This window comes from Quercus robur, chromosome 3 (genome assembly GCF_932294415.1).
Source record: "Quercus robur chromosome 3, dhQueRobu3.1, whole genome shotgun sequence".
Taxonomy (NCBI): domain Eukaryota; kingdom Viridiplantae; phylum Streptophyta; class Magnoliopsida; order Fagales; family Fagaceae; genus Quercus; species Quercus robur.
In genome coordinates this window covers 6,425,473-6,441,142 of record NC_065536.1, presented here as the reverse complement: position 1 = coordinate 6,441,142, position 15,670 = coordinate 6,425,473, and the positions used below count along the sequence as shown (strand labels likewise).

At 31.3% G+C, this 15,670-nt stretch overlaps 3 protein-coding genes across 3 annotated transcripts in view; all 3 read left to right on the top strand.

Moving 5' to 3' along the window:
- The window catches only part of LOC126716857 (GTP-binding protein SAR1A-like), a 73,060-nt gene that overhangs the window by 34,763 nt on the left and 22,627 nt on the right, over nucleotides 1-15,670 (top strand). The gene's annotated exons all lie outside the window — the stretch shown is intronic.
- Nucleotides 1-15,670, top strand: part of LOC126716864 (GTP-binding protein SAR1A-like) — a 35,147-nt gene that overhangs the window by 16,838 nt on the left and 2,639 nt on the right. The gene's annotated exons all lie outside the window — the stretch shown is intronic.
- On the top strand, nucleotides 4,968-7,531 carry LOC126716862 (GTP-binding protein SAR1B-like). The gene is made up of 4 exons (XM_050417870.1): nucleotides 4,968-5,228; nucleotides 6,154-6,255; nucleotides 6,451-6,558; nucleotides 6,839-7,531. Exons 1-4 carry the CDS (start codon nucleotides 5,166-5,168, stop codon nucleotides 7,190-7,192), a joined length of 627 nt encoding a protein of 208 aa, XP_050273827.1. The 5' UTR covers nucleotides 4,968-5,165; the 3' UTR covers nucleotides 7,193-7,531.

Sequence of the window (15,670 nt, the reverse complement as noted above, 5' to 3'; positions counted from 1 at the left end):
AATTATTTTTATTTGGGTCTATTTGAGGTTTGATATTGGATGATTGATTGGTTGGGTTGATATATGTTTATTTGTCCTGTGTAATGCTGGATCTAATTGGGTTGATCTTGGTTTCATAGTTGTCAGTATCGTATTGTGTACAAAAAGTTTCGTATCGTAAAGGTGTATCGTAAGTGCTCATGAATTCTGCAATACATAAGTGCATATCATATGAATTGTATCGTATTGATGAATCGTACGTATCATATGATACATAGACATGTGGGTTTAAAAAGGGTTTTTTTGTTAAAATTTGTGGTTTTATTTGATTTAAACAAGTTGTTAGACTTTTTTAACACAAAATTATTAGGGAACTTAATTTTTTTTCTTGAACCATTTCCTCCCTAGACCCCCAAGCACTTTGTACATGGGGAGATGCCAATTCAGCTACAAGGCCTTTGGTTATTAGGGAACTTAATTAAGTCTAATAAAATAGCAAGTCCATGAGTTTTTTTCCTCCCTTCTCTTACTCCTACAAAATTTAGACTATACTTTCATATGTGCAAATTTATTTCCTATGCTATTAATAATGTATTAAACGAAAATATAATTATTTTTTTATTTTGTTATTATTATTATGAGTCTAAAAAGCTAGAATGCAATGAAAAAATATGAAGAAAAAATTATTAGAATTAAAAAAAAACAAAAAAAAAATGTTGATAATAATGAAAAAAGTGTTTATGAAAAAATAATTTTGCAAGATGTTGAACATAATGATGACATTGACTTAGATGGAGTTGATTAATCAAGATGTTGAAAAGATATTATTATTTTGATTCATATATCATGTATTACTTCTGAGTTTAATCAATTTGAATGATCATGTTGTAAATATAAGTTAATTTGATTTATTTGGTTTTGTTAAATTTTATTACATAAGTAATTATTAAATTGGTCATTAGTTGAATATATTTTGAATTTATAATGAATATACTTTTTATATATGTATATCTATAATTATTTTATAATTTTATTACGTTTGTGTATCTTACGATACACGATACAGAAAAATCAAAAATCAATTCATGATACGATTCATGATTTGACAACTATGCTTGGTTTTATGTAGTGCAATTTTTCTTTTTTGGAATGTTCAGCAATTTTTTTCCCAAATGAGATTGTGTATGGTATTGGAAAACGGATATTGGTTTGGTGAGTTTTTCTTTTTTGGAATGTTGCTTCGGTGTATCTTTTGGATATTGGTTTGAGCTTGAGAGCCAGAGAAAGATGTTTATGTTCTGGCATGAAGAAGAGATAAACTGATGAAGTGAAGAAACGAAGAATGTAAAAAATGAACTAAAAATCGTTTGGGAGATGTGAACAAATGGCAATACACATCGTCTGTGTTTAAGGACCAAATTGGTCATTTTCAAAAAGTTTTGGATGTGTTTGGTATTACCCCAAACCTCAGGGTAGGTTTTTGTTATTTATCCTAAAAATAAAATAAATAAATCATTTGAATGATGCGAGAGGACTACATTAATAGCTCCCACAAAATTTTTCAAAAATGGCTCAAAATAGGTAAAAATGGAGATCCTATAATATTATGTAAAGAGCTGGCCATTCCAAGAAAAAAAATTGCCCCCCATTTGTCCACATGTGTTCCTTTCAAGCTTACGTTTTATTTTATTTTCACTCTTTTACTAAATTTTTCCATTGAAACTCCCACCCATTAGACCTTTGGCTTGCTTTAAAATATTTACTTTTTTAATTTTTAACCTTTGATTTGTAGCTCAAAATTCTCATCCTTTCAAGTTACTTGCCTTCAACCCTCGACCTCTTCAAGCGTCCACCGATACTCATTGCTTACATTCTCACTTAGCATTCAACTCCTCTATTTTTCTTAAACAGAGTCTTGAGTTATTTGAAGCTTAGCAATAAAGAATTTTAAATCTTGAAATGTTCTATATTCTTCTCATATTTCTCTTCCATTTCTATGTATTTATTATCTTAAAAATTATAATTTTATTTTCCTTTAATTTCAATTCAATTGATATGTGATAGGCTTTGTTCAAAATTTCATTTTGGCTTCTATTCAAACGACCAGATATGAAAGTGATCTTATTATTATTATTATTACTAACTTGCAACTCTATGCATATGCATAAATGCACTTAAAGATAAACAATAAATTACATAATATAATTTTTATATATATAATTTAAATACTATTGATAGTCATTTTTATATTTTGTTAACTCTTTAAATAATTTTGTAAGGATATTATTAGATATAAAATGTAAATTATCCATGTCTGTTTATTTATTTATTATTGTGAAACACTTTTTTTTTATAATTCATTTATTCTAGACTCTTTGGTTTTTGTGCTTAATAACTTATTTGAATGAATATTTCTGATGTGGTCCTACATTTGGTTCTAAGATTAAGAAATAAAACTCTTTAAAAATAAATAATTTATGACACATGGTGAAAAATTGAAACTCTAATTTAGAATTCTAGTTTGAGTTTTCCTTAGATTCACCTATTATTATATATATAGATATATATAGATTATTATTATTTTTTTGTTATCTATAGTTTTATATTGGCTTATATGATTTTGTTATTTTTAATTTCTATTATTATTATGTCTTCTTGTAGATGTTATAGTTTTCCTATATTCATATATTTAATTCCTTGAATGTTATGGACATATGGTTGTTCAAAGGAATAAGAGAAACTTAAAGCAAGAAAATGACCTTAAAATACTCAATGAGTCATTTAGTTTTATTAAGTATTAATAAGAATTAAGTCAAAAAAAGTATTAATAAGAATTAAATGTAACCTTGAGTTTTTTATAAATTGCAAATATGATAGTTTAACTTTGACCCCCAAACAACAATTCTAGTCCCTTCCCTGTGAATGATAGGGTATTTTTAAAGACCGTCATAATACCTTTAAAATAAAGTTGTACATGTTTAAACCGGGGGAGAGGGGGCTCAATATTGTTTCTATGAAGAGTTTAACTTCTGTCCGGAGCTACGCCACCCAATGAAGGAAAGCCACGTCTTCATTTTAAAGAAAAATCAATACACCTAATTAGTCAGCGCACACAACCATAGCTCATTAATTTAAAAAAATCCTGACAGAAGTTAAACTCATATCTACTTTATCTAGCAAGACAACAGAGCGTGGTAAAGCCTTGTATGGTTGAGTGTTGAGTTGAGCCTTTTAGTTCACACCCTCCTCGACACAAAAAGAGGTGAGCCTTTCTTACTAACTTTTAACATTTGATTCTCTTAAAAAAAAAAAAAACCTTTTAACATTTGGTTTTGTGGTGACCTGCTGAACTGGCATATATGATATCCCTATCAAGGAGAGAAAAGCAGTGCAATTATTATTTTTTAGAAGAAAAGGCAGTGCATTAAATTTTTGTTATTTTAAGTTATAATAAGTATAACATAACCAAGCACCTAAATTCCAAATTAAAACACAGCTGGACCTCCCATTGTATTGGGGCTGGAATGTTGAAATTGAATTGCTCCCACCACTTGTTCTTAAGGGATCACACACAGAAAATTGAAGATCTTATCCATTAATTCCTCTAATTAAGCAGGCCATTAATTACCAAATGATAAAATAATTTCTGATTGGAGTATTTACAAATTGATAATGTGGTTAGTAGTTAATAGTCACTGATAAATTAAAAAGCAATTTAAGGGGTGAGTTAGATAAAAACAAGTATAAATTTATCACTTCAACAGTTTTTATAAATATTATAAATAGTTTTTAACTATAATATTACTATAGTCAAATTCAAGGTAGATGGTGCCTACCGTATAGCTAGAGAAACTACACAGTACATTCTATGGGATTGCCAGATGGTACACATGGACATGGTAGATTGAACTCACCATTTTGAAGAGAAGTAATAATACTCAGATACTCCTTGTTGAATAATGTTTGTATGAGTGTATCAAAATAACTCACATACTATATTATTCACAACTTGTCATGTTAGCAAGTTGTGGCAAAAATTATAGGTTTTGTTGTGATATTAGCATTATTTGTCCTTATTACATATTCATTGCACACACATTGTCACGATGGTTGAAATCGAACACTAAGAACATTATTTTGAGAAGGAAGTGTGTGCTAATTGTGTAACATGTGTGTAATAAGATTTTATGTTTGAAGAATAGAATCAAAACCAAGTTTTTTAAAACAGTTTTGAACATCAAAAGAAAATTATTTTATATAAAGAAGTGATCCCAACTTTTTGGTATGATTTTACTCCCGGTCTATGAGATGCCTTGATAAAATGGTTGAGAGATTTCATTTTGGTGAGACAAGTCATGTGAAGCATTAACATAGCCAATTTCAGAATGTCATGTGAAATAAGATTTCAAAAGAATGGAATCAAAACTGAGGGAACTTTTGCAAACAGTTTTGAATACTATGATATCTCCATTTTTAGAAGTAGGGAAGCAAATAATGGTTCGCAGCCACCATGCGAATGGCGGCTTTCACACTCCGGAAGATTTGGAGTTCTTTTAGGTGGATTTTGGGGACATGATTTTCTGTGTCAAGTGAATTTCATTCTTTTTTTTTTTTTTTTTTTTTTTTTTTTTTTTTTTTTGAGGAAAGTGTATTTCATTTTTTTAGGTGAAAATGCTAACGTAGATCTTCCATTGGAGACAAGATCTTCTGTGACTGATGTATTTCATTCTCTTTTTTTTGGATGAAAGTGTACTTCATTCTTTTAGGTGAAAATGCAAACGTGGATGTTCATAAAAAAAAATCCAAAAAGAAAAAAGAAAAACAGAAATTGGACATGATATTTGATTGCAAAAAATGTCCACCATCATATACCTTTCGTTTCTTTTGTCTTAAAAAGTCAAAACGTGTGTGTATTTCCTTGTATGAGTTGTATCATCTCCTTCCTTTATACGTGGGTTTATTCCTTGTCACATCACCCTCTCATCCCCTTCACCGCTTCCCCTTTACATGTGTATATAAAATAAAGTAAAAAAACCAGAAACAGACTTCAAAGCCTCCTCCATTTTGCCTACTTAAAGAAACAAAAATAATAGTCTCTGAAAGACACACAGAAGCCAGCTATAACTCTCTCTCTCTCTCTCTCTCTCTCTCACACATATACAGTAGTAAAGAAAAGGAAGAAAGATATGAGTTTGCTCAGCTGGGTTCTGGCCGTGCTTAATTGGTTAAGTAATTTCCTCATTAATCAGGTATCTCTTTCTCATTTCTTATAGAGCATTCACAGTGAAACTCTCAAAATGCTAAAAAGTTACTAAAAAAAAAAAAACTTTTTTTTTTATTTCAATTCTCTCTTCTTTCTATTTCTTTCTCAGCTGTTTCTTCCTCTCTCTTCTATATTTTTTCTTCTCTCTGGTTGTGGATGTGGTGGTGATGGGTTTTGTGGCCGGTTGTGGGTGTGGCGGTGATGGGTTTTTGTGGCAGTCGTGGGTGTGGTTATAGGTTTCGTGGCCGGTTGTGGGTGAGGTGGTGATGGGTTTTGTGGCGGTTGTAGGTGTGGTGATGGGTTTTGTGGCCGGTTGTGGGTGTTGTTGTGATGGGTATTATAGCCGGTTGTGGGTGTGGTGATGGGTTTTGTGGCCAGTTGTGGGTGTTGTTGTGATGAGTTTTGTGGCCAGTTGTGGGAGTGGTGATGATGAGCTTCTTGGCCGGTTTTGTGTGTGTGGTAGTGATGGGTTTTGTAACCGGTTGTGGATGTGGTGGTGGCGGCAAAGGCTATGGTGGCTGTGGTTGTAACCGTGGTTTTGTTTTGTTTTGTTTTGTTTTTTTAATATGGCAGTGGTGGTGGCGGCGGCCGAGTGTAGGTGAGGTTGTGATGGGTTTTGTGGGTTTTTTTTTTTTTTTTTTTTGGGTGGTAGTGTTGGTGGCTGGCAGTGGTGATAATTGTGATGAGAGATTAAGAATATAATAATAATAATAATAATATATAGATAAAGTATATTTAAATGAAACATTTAAAAAAAAAAAAACCATTCTAAGGTTAAAACTTACTTTTATATATATATATATATATTTTTTTTTTTTTTTTTTCTTTTTGCTGTGAATGCTCTAATCATTTGCTCAAATTTTATAGCTTTGTGTTAATTTGAACGCGTTCTCTTTTTTGCCTGTGAGAAGCACGGCGGCTTTAATCCGTTTAGACCAAAGGAGGTCAACATCTTGCTGTTATGCCAGGATATGGCCTGCCAAGCCCAAATGGTTTTACTCTTCGGGGATGAGGTACATTCTTCTTCTGCAATATTTTTTCTTTTCTACTTCTTATTTGTGGTAGCTGAGAAAAAGGTTGGGAAAGTTTCGATTTTCTGGTTTTTCACTAAAAATAATATGGGGGGGTTGGTATTTTCAATTTTGTTTAATTCGATAACCATTGATTTGATTTTCTTTGTTGTGGGTATTGGTGAGTGAATATTGCAGTGGGCTTCGATGAATTCGTGGGTGTCTATTATTGGGAATATCAAGTATAAGTTTTTTTGTATAGGAGGACCTCAGATAGCTCGTAGAGTTTGGAGAGACTATGGCAAGGTAAATTTCTCAATTGTCTTTTGTGAGAATATTTAGCTAATGACTTGTGCTATATGATGATATTGTGATTGTAATTTGAATTTCTTATTTACTCCTGAGGAACCGATCCTTGTATATCTCTTGAGATTCTGGATTGGGAATTTGGCAAATTGTTGCTTGATTGGCTAGCAAAGTGGAAAATGTTCTGAGTTATGCTTGTCAATATGTGTTGCTCCACCATGCTATCTTCCTTGTTAAGTAATGCAATTTTGCTAAATACATTTCAATCTTTGTTCTGTAGATGGATGCAGTTGTGTACATTGTGAATGCTGATGCTATAATCAGGGGGCGAACAGAAGAGCTGAATGCTGAACTCAGGGAGCAGTTTGCAGGGCCAAGAGAAGACCTGATTGATCTACGCTCTGATGAGGCCTTTGCGGAAGCTCCATTCCTTATATTTGGCGTAACATTTCTTGAAGCTTTTCTTAACCCAAGAGAGAAATTGCGTTACTTCCTCGAGTTGCCCAGTGGTGAGGCCAGTGTCACCAAAGAGTTGGCAGACGCAAATGACCGTCCCCTTGAGGTTTTTTGGGCTAAAGCAGGCAACAAAATGCAGTATCTAGATGGTTTCAAATGGCTTTCTCAGTACATTTAGTAGTAGTAGAGATGGAATAAAAAAAAAATTTCTTTTTTTTAAGAGAGAGGGAGAGATAGTAGAGGTTGTGTTTTATATTTACATTTAGGTCTATTTGGGTATCGTTTATTTTGTTGAAACTGAAAATTTATTACTGAAAGTACTATAGATAAAAGTAAAAGTTAGTTGAATAGTACAGTGGGGTTATGAATAGTACCAAAAAATGTAGTAGGGCCCATGAATAATAGCAAATATGAGCTGAATAGTGAAATAATTTTCATTTATAATTTGTATCCAAACAGAGGCTTAACATCCTTCTCAAAACGAAATAGTATCTTATTTATCTTATACGCATTAAATATGAGGATTTTGTATTTTTTTTTCCAAGTTGATTTTATGGGTACACATTGTCAGTTTGATTGTTGATTTGATTTTCCTCTGTTGATTGCCTGCTTTAAGAAAGACCACATGAGATCTATCTTATTATATCCCCACCCATTAGACGCAACTAGAGCACAAATACTATAACAAGGTATATGCATATTCATCAGCTTAAAAGCAATGATATGCTTCATCATTTCCCAAATTGAGGTTTCTTTTTGCTAATTCTGGAAGTACTTTTTATCTCCTTAGAAGTTGGAAGTAAACAGAAAGACCAACTATCTATAAAAGATTAGACAACAACAAATTAACCAAAAAAGTTGGCAAAGTCAGTAAGTGCATTAATTGAATATTACTTCATTTACTCACCAAAGATTGAACCAGCCCAAGTCTCAAACTGGATCTTTCTTCACCGAAGCTGCTTCCGTTACCTGATTATAGAATTCAAAATGAGATTTTCACAAAGTACTAATTGGAGTCAATGAGTTATAATTGGATCTTTTTTTTTTTTTTTTTTTTTTTTTGGGGGGGGGGGGGGGGTGGTGGGCGGGGTCAAATTTTCATTCATCCCTATATGGCTGTATCTCTTTTGCCAATGTGGTTCAATTAAAAAAATGATAACATCCTAAAAAAAAAAAGTGTCTCTCTCTCTCTCTCTATATATATATATATACACAGACACACACATATTTTTAGGTTGCATATAAAATTCTAACTAATAGTAGATTATCAAATATTGAATGATGAGATAAGAAAATCATTTCAAAATCAAAATAAACTGACAATGCATGATTAAATTCTCGGGGGAAAAAAATCACATTTAGATGTCTAATTTAAAAAATAAAATTTTTTGAAGGATATCTTAATTAAGTCATAACGCCAAATTTTACTACCCAATTATAAACCATAAATATATATAACTTTTTTTTTTGGAGAAAGATAAATATATGGAGTAAGACTGAAGATAAAGTGGATACATAATAGGAAGATAAACTAGATATAACCAGGATAATGATATATAACTAAAATTTAAATGCAAAAATATAACTGAATATTACTTGACTAAATATAACTTGAAATGTCTTTAAATACAAGCTTGAAATAACTAAAATAACTTGAAACACTTACAGGTGTAAGGTAACTATGAGACTTGAACTGAATGCTTAATCGGAAAATAAAATATTACTTTACTAAGAAGGTTATCAACTCAAATGAAAAATTAGGTAATGAAATGAGGTTGTGGAAAATGAGTGATGCCTTCTTCTCCTAGAGTGCTCACTTGTATAGACTTTTTAGGCTTCTACATCAAAGGTGCTAGGGATTCCTGACTTCTGAACTGCTTTGAATGGAAAGAAGATTTTTTTAACCGTAGAGAAATACTTTAATTGAATAATTTTTTTTTTTTTTTTTTTTTTTTATTGTATATACCGAGAGCAAATTTGATGTTAATGACGAATTGTTCATAAATAGTAACTCGTCGAGTACTATTTCGAATAGTAGCACTGTTTTTGTCTTGACTTGTTGACGATATTGTTCATCTTTAACTTTGGTGAGGGCAGTTTTTTCAAAAATTTTCAATCTTCCGCAAGATCATAGGGGTTTCTTGGGAATCTTAGTGAACTAAGATATGGGTTGGACTCAGTTCTTCTGGCTTGTTGATTGGAGGAGGAAGCTTCATTAGAAGCTGAATATATATATATATATATATATATATATATTGCTGATTTTGATTCCAATTAGGTAACAAAGGGCGGTGATTGCTTGGAGACCAGTTTTGGCACTTGGCATGATTCATAGTCTCCACTGACTCTTGTCATTTACCTTTCGTGCAAAATTTTATCTAGCCAATATGAACTGGCCATTGAAGTCAAACACGACCACCCAAATCCAACGGCTTTGTTTTGTGATGCTTTACTAAAAATAAGATTATCATAAAAATGATGGTAAGGCCAAATTGCAGAACCCTATCCAAATCTAAATTTTGTTGGAAATATTTTAGACTTTTTTAGTGAATAAATAAATTTTAATATAACATATATAATACCCTGAATAATAAATAAAAGTTAGGAATAATCTCACAGTACTATAAAATCACATAAATAACGATATCATTAAATATTGATTTGTATAACTAGGAGTAAAATTAAAAATGAAACAAGATATATGAAAGATTAATTTTTAGTCCTGTTGGTAAGGACAAATATCCTTTCAAAGGTAAGCAACCAAATGAAAGGAAAATTTTTATAAGTTATTTTATTTTCACATATTTTTTTGAATTAGAGTGATGGAGTACAATAAAAGTGATACCAATAATGAATCCATATGAAAATTTGGTGTTTTCACATTATTAAAAGTTTTGGTTCTTAAAGTTCAACTCATAATGGAATTAAAAGTTTTTTTTTTAATCAAAATGAGAAAGTGAAATAAAAAAAAATAAAAAAAAAACATAAATTTTCGACATGTTTCAAGAAGTTTCTCTCTCTCATATGAATAAAAATAAGTAATAAAATATTTGAGGTTAAGAGTAATAAATGGTTGAGTTAATCTTTCGGTATTTTTTTTTAAGTGTAATTGTGTGGTCTTTACAATTAGACAGTTTTTTTTTTTTTTTTTTAAATTTTTTTATTAATTATTTTTTTCAAAAAAAATAGAAAGGAGTATATATAAGTTAGTAAATAATAATAATAATAATAATTTATCACCGCGCACCCTTGGTGCGATGGTCATTCCACAAGTATAAGTGCTTGTGGGGGTGCAGGCTACGGGGAGGCAAGGGCCGTGGTTCAAGTCTTCATGAAGGAGTTTCACACATAAGAGTCCACCTCACATTGGTTTCTTTTATGCTCCTTTGCTTGTGGCAATTCACACCTCTAAGCTGCTGAACATCTCTGTCCAGACCTGGATTGGGAAATTATTACTCAGACATAAGAGGATGGATAGTGCTTCAATGAGATACCTCCAAGACATCTTCACCACTCTGTGGACTATTTGGAATCACAAAAACATGGTTATTCATGAAGGCAAACAGCCTAACCCATAGAAGTAATTCTAACTACACAAAATTTATCTTACAAGTACCAGACCAATCTCTCAAAGGCACAGCACCCCAACAAACAAAGGGTCAATCACAACTTTGTGCATCCATGTGTTGGGAGGAATTGACAGATTCCCATCAAGATTGCAGGGATAAAGAGGGAAAAAGCAGATAGGTGTGCTTATGTAAAATTTTGTTATCATTTTGGAATTGATACTAATTTTGTAGAGTAGAATTAGAGGAGATCCTCATTCACATTTTGTGTTGCATTCTCTTGTATCGTAATGGATTTGAACTTTGAAGTAAACTTATAAAAAAGCAAATTTCTCTTAATGGCATTGAGCGCATACATTAAATTTATTTTTTTACACAATTTTTATATTTTTATTATGTGATTTATTTATTAGTATGGGTTTTATTTGTTTCAGCAAACAATTTCAAATCTGCCAAAAACAAGTTGGCTTTCGGCGCTTACCCCTCGCCTTGGCCTCACGTGGATATAGATCTCATTCATAGCAAGTTAGCAACTTTATTGAACTCCCTATCCCCCTCCTAAAACATTTACAACTTTATTTAAAGTGCGTTATGATGGTCTTTAAAAATATTCTATCATTCACAAGGGAGGAATTAGGAATGTTGTTTGTGGGGCTAAGGTTAAACTATTGTATTTGCAATTCATGAATATATATATATATATATATATATATAGTTTCAATGTTTCATATTGGCTTATATGATTTTGCTATTTTTAATTTGTATTAATATTGTGTCTTCTTGTAGATGTTATATATATAGATCACTTTCATATCTGGTGGTTTGAATAGAATCCAAAATGAAATTTTGAACAGAGCCTATCAAATATCAATTGAGTTAAAATTAAAGGAAAAGAAAAATATTACTAATACGATAAATAAATACATAAAAATGGAATAAAAAGAAGAAGAAGAAGAATTAAACGCTAAGTGAGAATGTGAGCAAAGAGTCTCAATGGAAGTTTAAAAAGATAGGAGTGGAAGCCAAATAACTTGAAAAGATGGGAATTTTGAGCTATGAATGGAAGGTTGAAAATTGAAAAAGTAAATTTTGTAACAAACCAATGGCTTGATGTGAGGGGGTTTCAGAAGCAAAGACTAGTAAAAGAGTGATAATAAAATAAAAAGTAAGCTTGGAAGGAACATTGTGGATAGGTGGAGGACAAATTTTTTTTTCTTGGAGAGGGAGTCAGCATTCAGCTCTTTTCAAAGTTGATAGGAGCTCCATTCTTAACTACTTTAAGCAATTTTTTAAAATTTTTTGTGGGGGCCATAGCCCCCCTATTCGCGTATGATATCGATTTATTTTTGTATTTTTATAATAAAATATTAGGAAATTTGTGCCAATTCACTCCTGTTCATATATTTAATTAGGATTTTATTAAGGACACACATTAATTTTCATTTTTAGAAAAAAAAATTTTGAGAATTGAAAAAGTAATAACAGCTTTTTTTAATTTCCGAAAAAATATTTTCAAAAATAGAAAGCTTAATATGTGCCTTAAGGACACACATTAACCGGACTCATTTAATTATATGTATACAGTACACTAAATAATTGTTATCTTTTCTTCATATTTAAGTTCCAGAACATTCTATTTTTGGTCATTTGGGGGCCATTTAGTACATATGTTTAAAAACTGAAAATTGTTGTTTAAAAATTTTTGTGGAAATACTTGTGGGTGAAAAAGTGTGTGGAAATACGTTAAATGTTGTTTAAAAATTGAAAATTGTTGTTTGGAAACACTCACCAAACACCCCCTTGGTATTCTTCTATTGCTAAACTCTAATGACCAATGAGTAATTATGAGCTTCATCCGATGCCTTTTCATACGCTGACAACTTTGGGTAGGGAGTGCGCGTGGATGGTTCGTTAAAATTGACTTGTGCTCAAAAATTCCACAAATGATTATAAATAGGTGATGGTCCAGTCCAACAAATAAATAAATAGATATTATATATATTCAGAAAAAAATAAAAACAAAAGTTGGATAGAGTTTCAATACCTCCTGGTCAAGCATTATGAAATCACCGATGAAAATATGTAATTTTTTTAAAAAAAATTTAATTACAAAATTGGTAATAGCCTAAAGTTACAATCTTACTTACTATTTTTTTTATTAGAGGTAAATTTTGACAAATCAACCATTGAATTACATTTTCTTCTTATATCTTTTATGGTTGTAAAATTTCTAAAAAATTAAAAATCAATGGCTACCAATAAATTATTTAAATTGCAAATATTTGTAATTTAAAATTATGCATAAAATTTAAGCTTAAATCATATAGTAAATAATATCTGATTAATACAAAATTATATATATATATATATATATATATAAAGAGCGTAAAAAATATGCAATTCAACGGTTAAACTTCAAAACATGTAATAATATTTATTTTATTGAGTAAATTTGTAGTTTTAGGCTACAACCAATTTTGTAACTAAACTTTGTCCATTTTTTTTTTCAATATAGGCGTATATGTTATGATATTGTTATTATATATGCTTGTGAAAGTTGTAGAGACAAGTACAACTTTAAGATTTGCAGATTATCAAAAAAGGAAAAAAAAAAAAAAGCTACAACTTTAAGATTATCTTTTTGTCAATTGCTGAATTGTACATATATGATATATGGATGGTTTTTTGTCAATTGCGGAATCTAAAATTGGTTGATTTTAGATTTGAGATATCATGGTTTCATTGGATTTGAATTTTATAAACTTGTATTAGCATTAGTTTCTAAAAATTATCATTTTACTATATCATTTTATAATATACTTAACATTTCAAACTTTATTTATTTATTTTTATACCATAGTGAGCACCTTAATTGATGAATTTGATGTTGAAACAAGAAGTTGCAGAAATGTAGAATTGCTCCCCCATTTCACATTTGTTCCACCAGGGGATGGCACGGAAAAAGACATGAAGACTTAAACTTGTCCCCTGTTGAGTATTGAGGAAAACAATGTGGTACTAGATTCTCTGAACTATTTATTCTCCAAAGTTATCTAGTCTTTCGGACCATATCCAGTCTAGTCAGAGAGTTGTTGAATTGGTCCCCCACATTAACACGTCAAGCTTGTAGGCGCTAATCAACTGCGGCTACCCCACATAAACTCTTATTAAACTGGCAAAGACAACAACGCTTTATTACTTCATGCTCACGCCTTCCCCAAAATGTGTGTTTTTTTTAATGTTTATGCAGATCTAGTAGTACTATTCTACTACCTTTTTCTTCTTTCTTTTTTTCTTTAATGATCAAAAAATGAGTACAGGGAGGCTATTTGAATTGGTTTATTCCATCAGAGCGTAATTATAGGGATTTTTTAACTTCCTACTTTTTTGTCCTCTTATTATTTTTTATTCTTTCATTTTTTCATCTCTTCAACCAAATAAACCCAAGAAAACCTACAAAAATGTGACTCATATATTTTCGTAGAAATTACACTTTATCACCATAAACTATACACCAGATTACACTTTACACTTTAAACTATTCGAATGCACACTTTGCACCCTAAATTATGACTCTTGTTACACTTTACACCCCGATGTTAGTTTTACTGTTAAGTTAGACATAAATTAACCATTCAAAGACTAAAACACCCTTTTCACAGACAAGTAAAAACAAAAGCTAATATTTTTTTCAACTCTTAATTACTCTATGCGTAGCTTATAGCTGATGCAGCCTCATCTAATATTTTTTTCAACTCTTAATTATTTTGTGCGTAGCTCATAGTTGATGCAGCCTTATGGTGTTGTGCACTTGTTTTGGTAGCTCTTAGAGCATTTGCAGCAGTTGAGCTAAAAAGTTATAATGTTATTTTAGCTTTACCAATATACCAAAAAAGGCTTGCAGTAGTGGAGGCAAACATATAAATTTTAGCTGATTTGCTACAGTGCACATCTATCTATAGATGTGCACTGTAGTAGACATCTAAAAAAAAAAAAAAATTTATTCCAACTCCGATTAAAATAATACAACTCACTTTATTTTTTTTTCATTTCTTTTATTCCATCTCACCGTGCACTCTCAACTCTCAAGCTCTCATAAGTTCTCTCAAGCTCTCATCTCATTCATCAAGCTCTCATCTCTCTCATCTCCCAGCCCACGCTGTCACCGTCCCAGCCCAGCCCACACCGTCGCCATCCCAGCCCATAGCCCACACCGTCGCCATCCCAGCCCATAGCCCACGCCGTCGCCGCCCAGCCCACGCCGTCCCAGCCGATCCACTTCAGGTCAGTGCTCTCTCTTCTTTTGTAGTGAATTTTTTCATCTAGGTGTTTGTTGTTTTGACTTAATTTTCTGGGTTTAGTGTTATTTTGTGGTGAAAAATGGTGTTGTTGCTATGTTGTTTTGGGCAAATGGTGTTATTTTTTTGCTGTTTTTGCTGGGTATAACATCTAAATAGAGGAATGTATTGGGAATTTTCTGTTTGCAGGAATTTGTTGTGTGGTTTCTGTGGTCTCTGTAATTTGTGTAGGGAAGTTTACATGTTTTGTTGTCTCTGTAATTTGTTGTGTTGCACAAAACCACAAAGTTACGTTTGGGAATTTTCTGTGTGCAGGGAAGTTTACATTTGTTGTGTTGATATAAATGTCTCTGTAAATGTAAGTTTGTTGTGTAATTTTTCTCTGTAATTTGTAATATAAATGTCTATAAATGTCACTGTAATTTGTCTATTAATGTAATATAAATGTCTATAACTATAATATAAATGTCTCTGTAATATAAATGTAAGTTTGTTGTGTAATTTGTCTCTGTAAATGTCTATAAATGTCTTTGTAATTTGTTGTGTTGATATAAATGTTAGTTTGAGAATTTTCTATGTGCAGGGAAGTTTATATTTTTTTTTCTAATTTTATGGAGTCACGTAGGGACACAGAGTTACGTAGAGGCCTAACATTTATCATGGGTATCATGAACGGGGATATAGAAATTGACTCACAATTTTTGGGAACGTCTCAAAATACTCCTGTGTCAGTTTCTGATTCTCCCCTCCACCTCCACCACAAGTTGAAAATGCCTCTTCTACAAAAGGAAA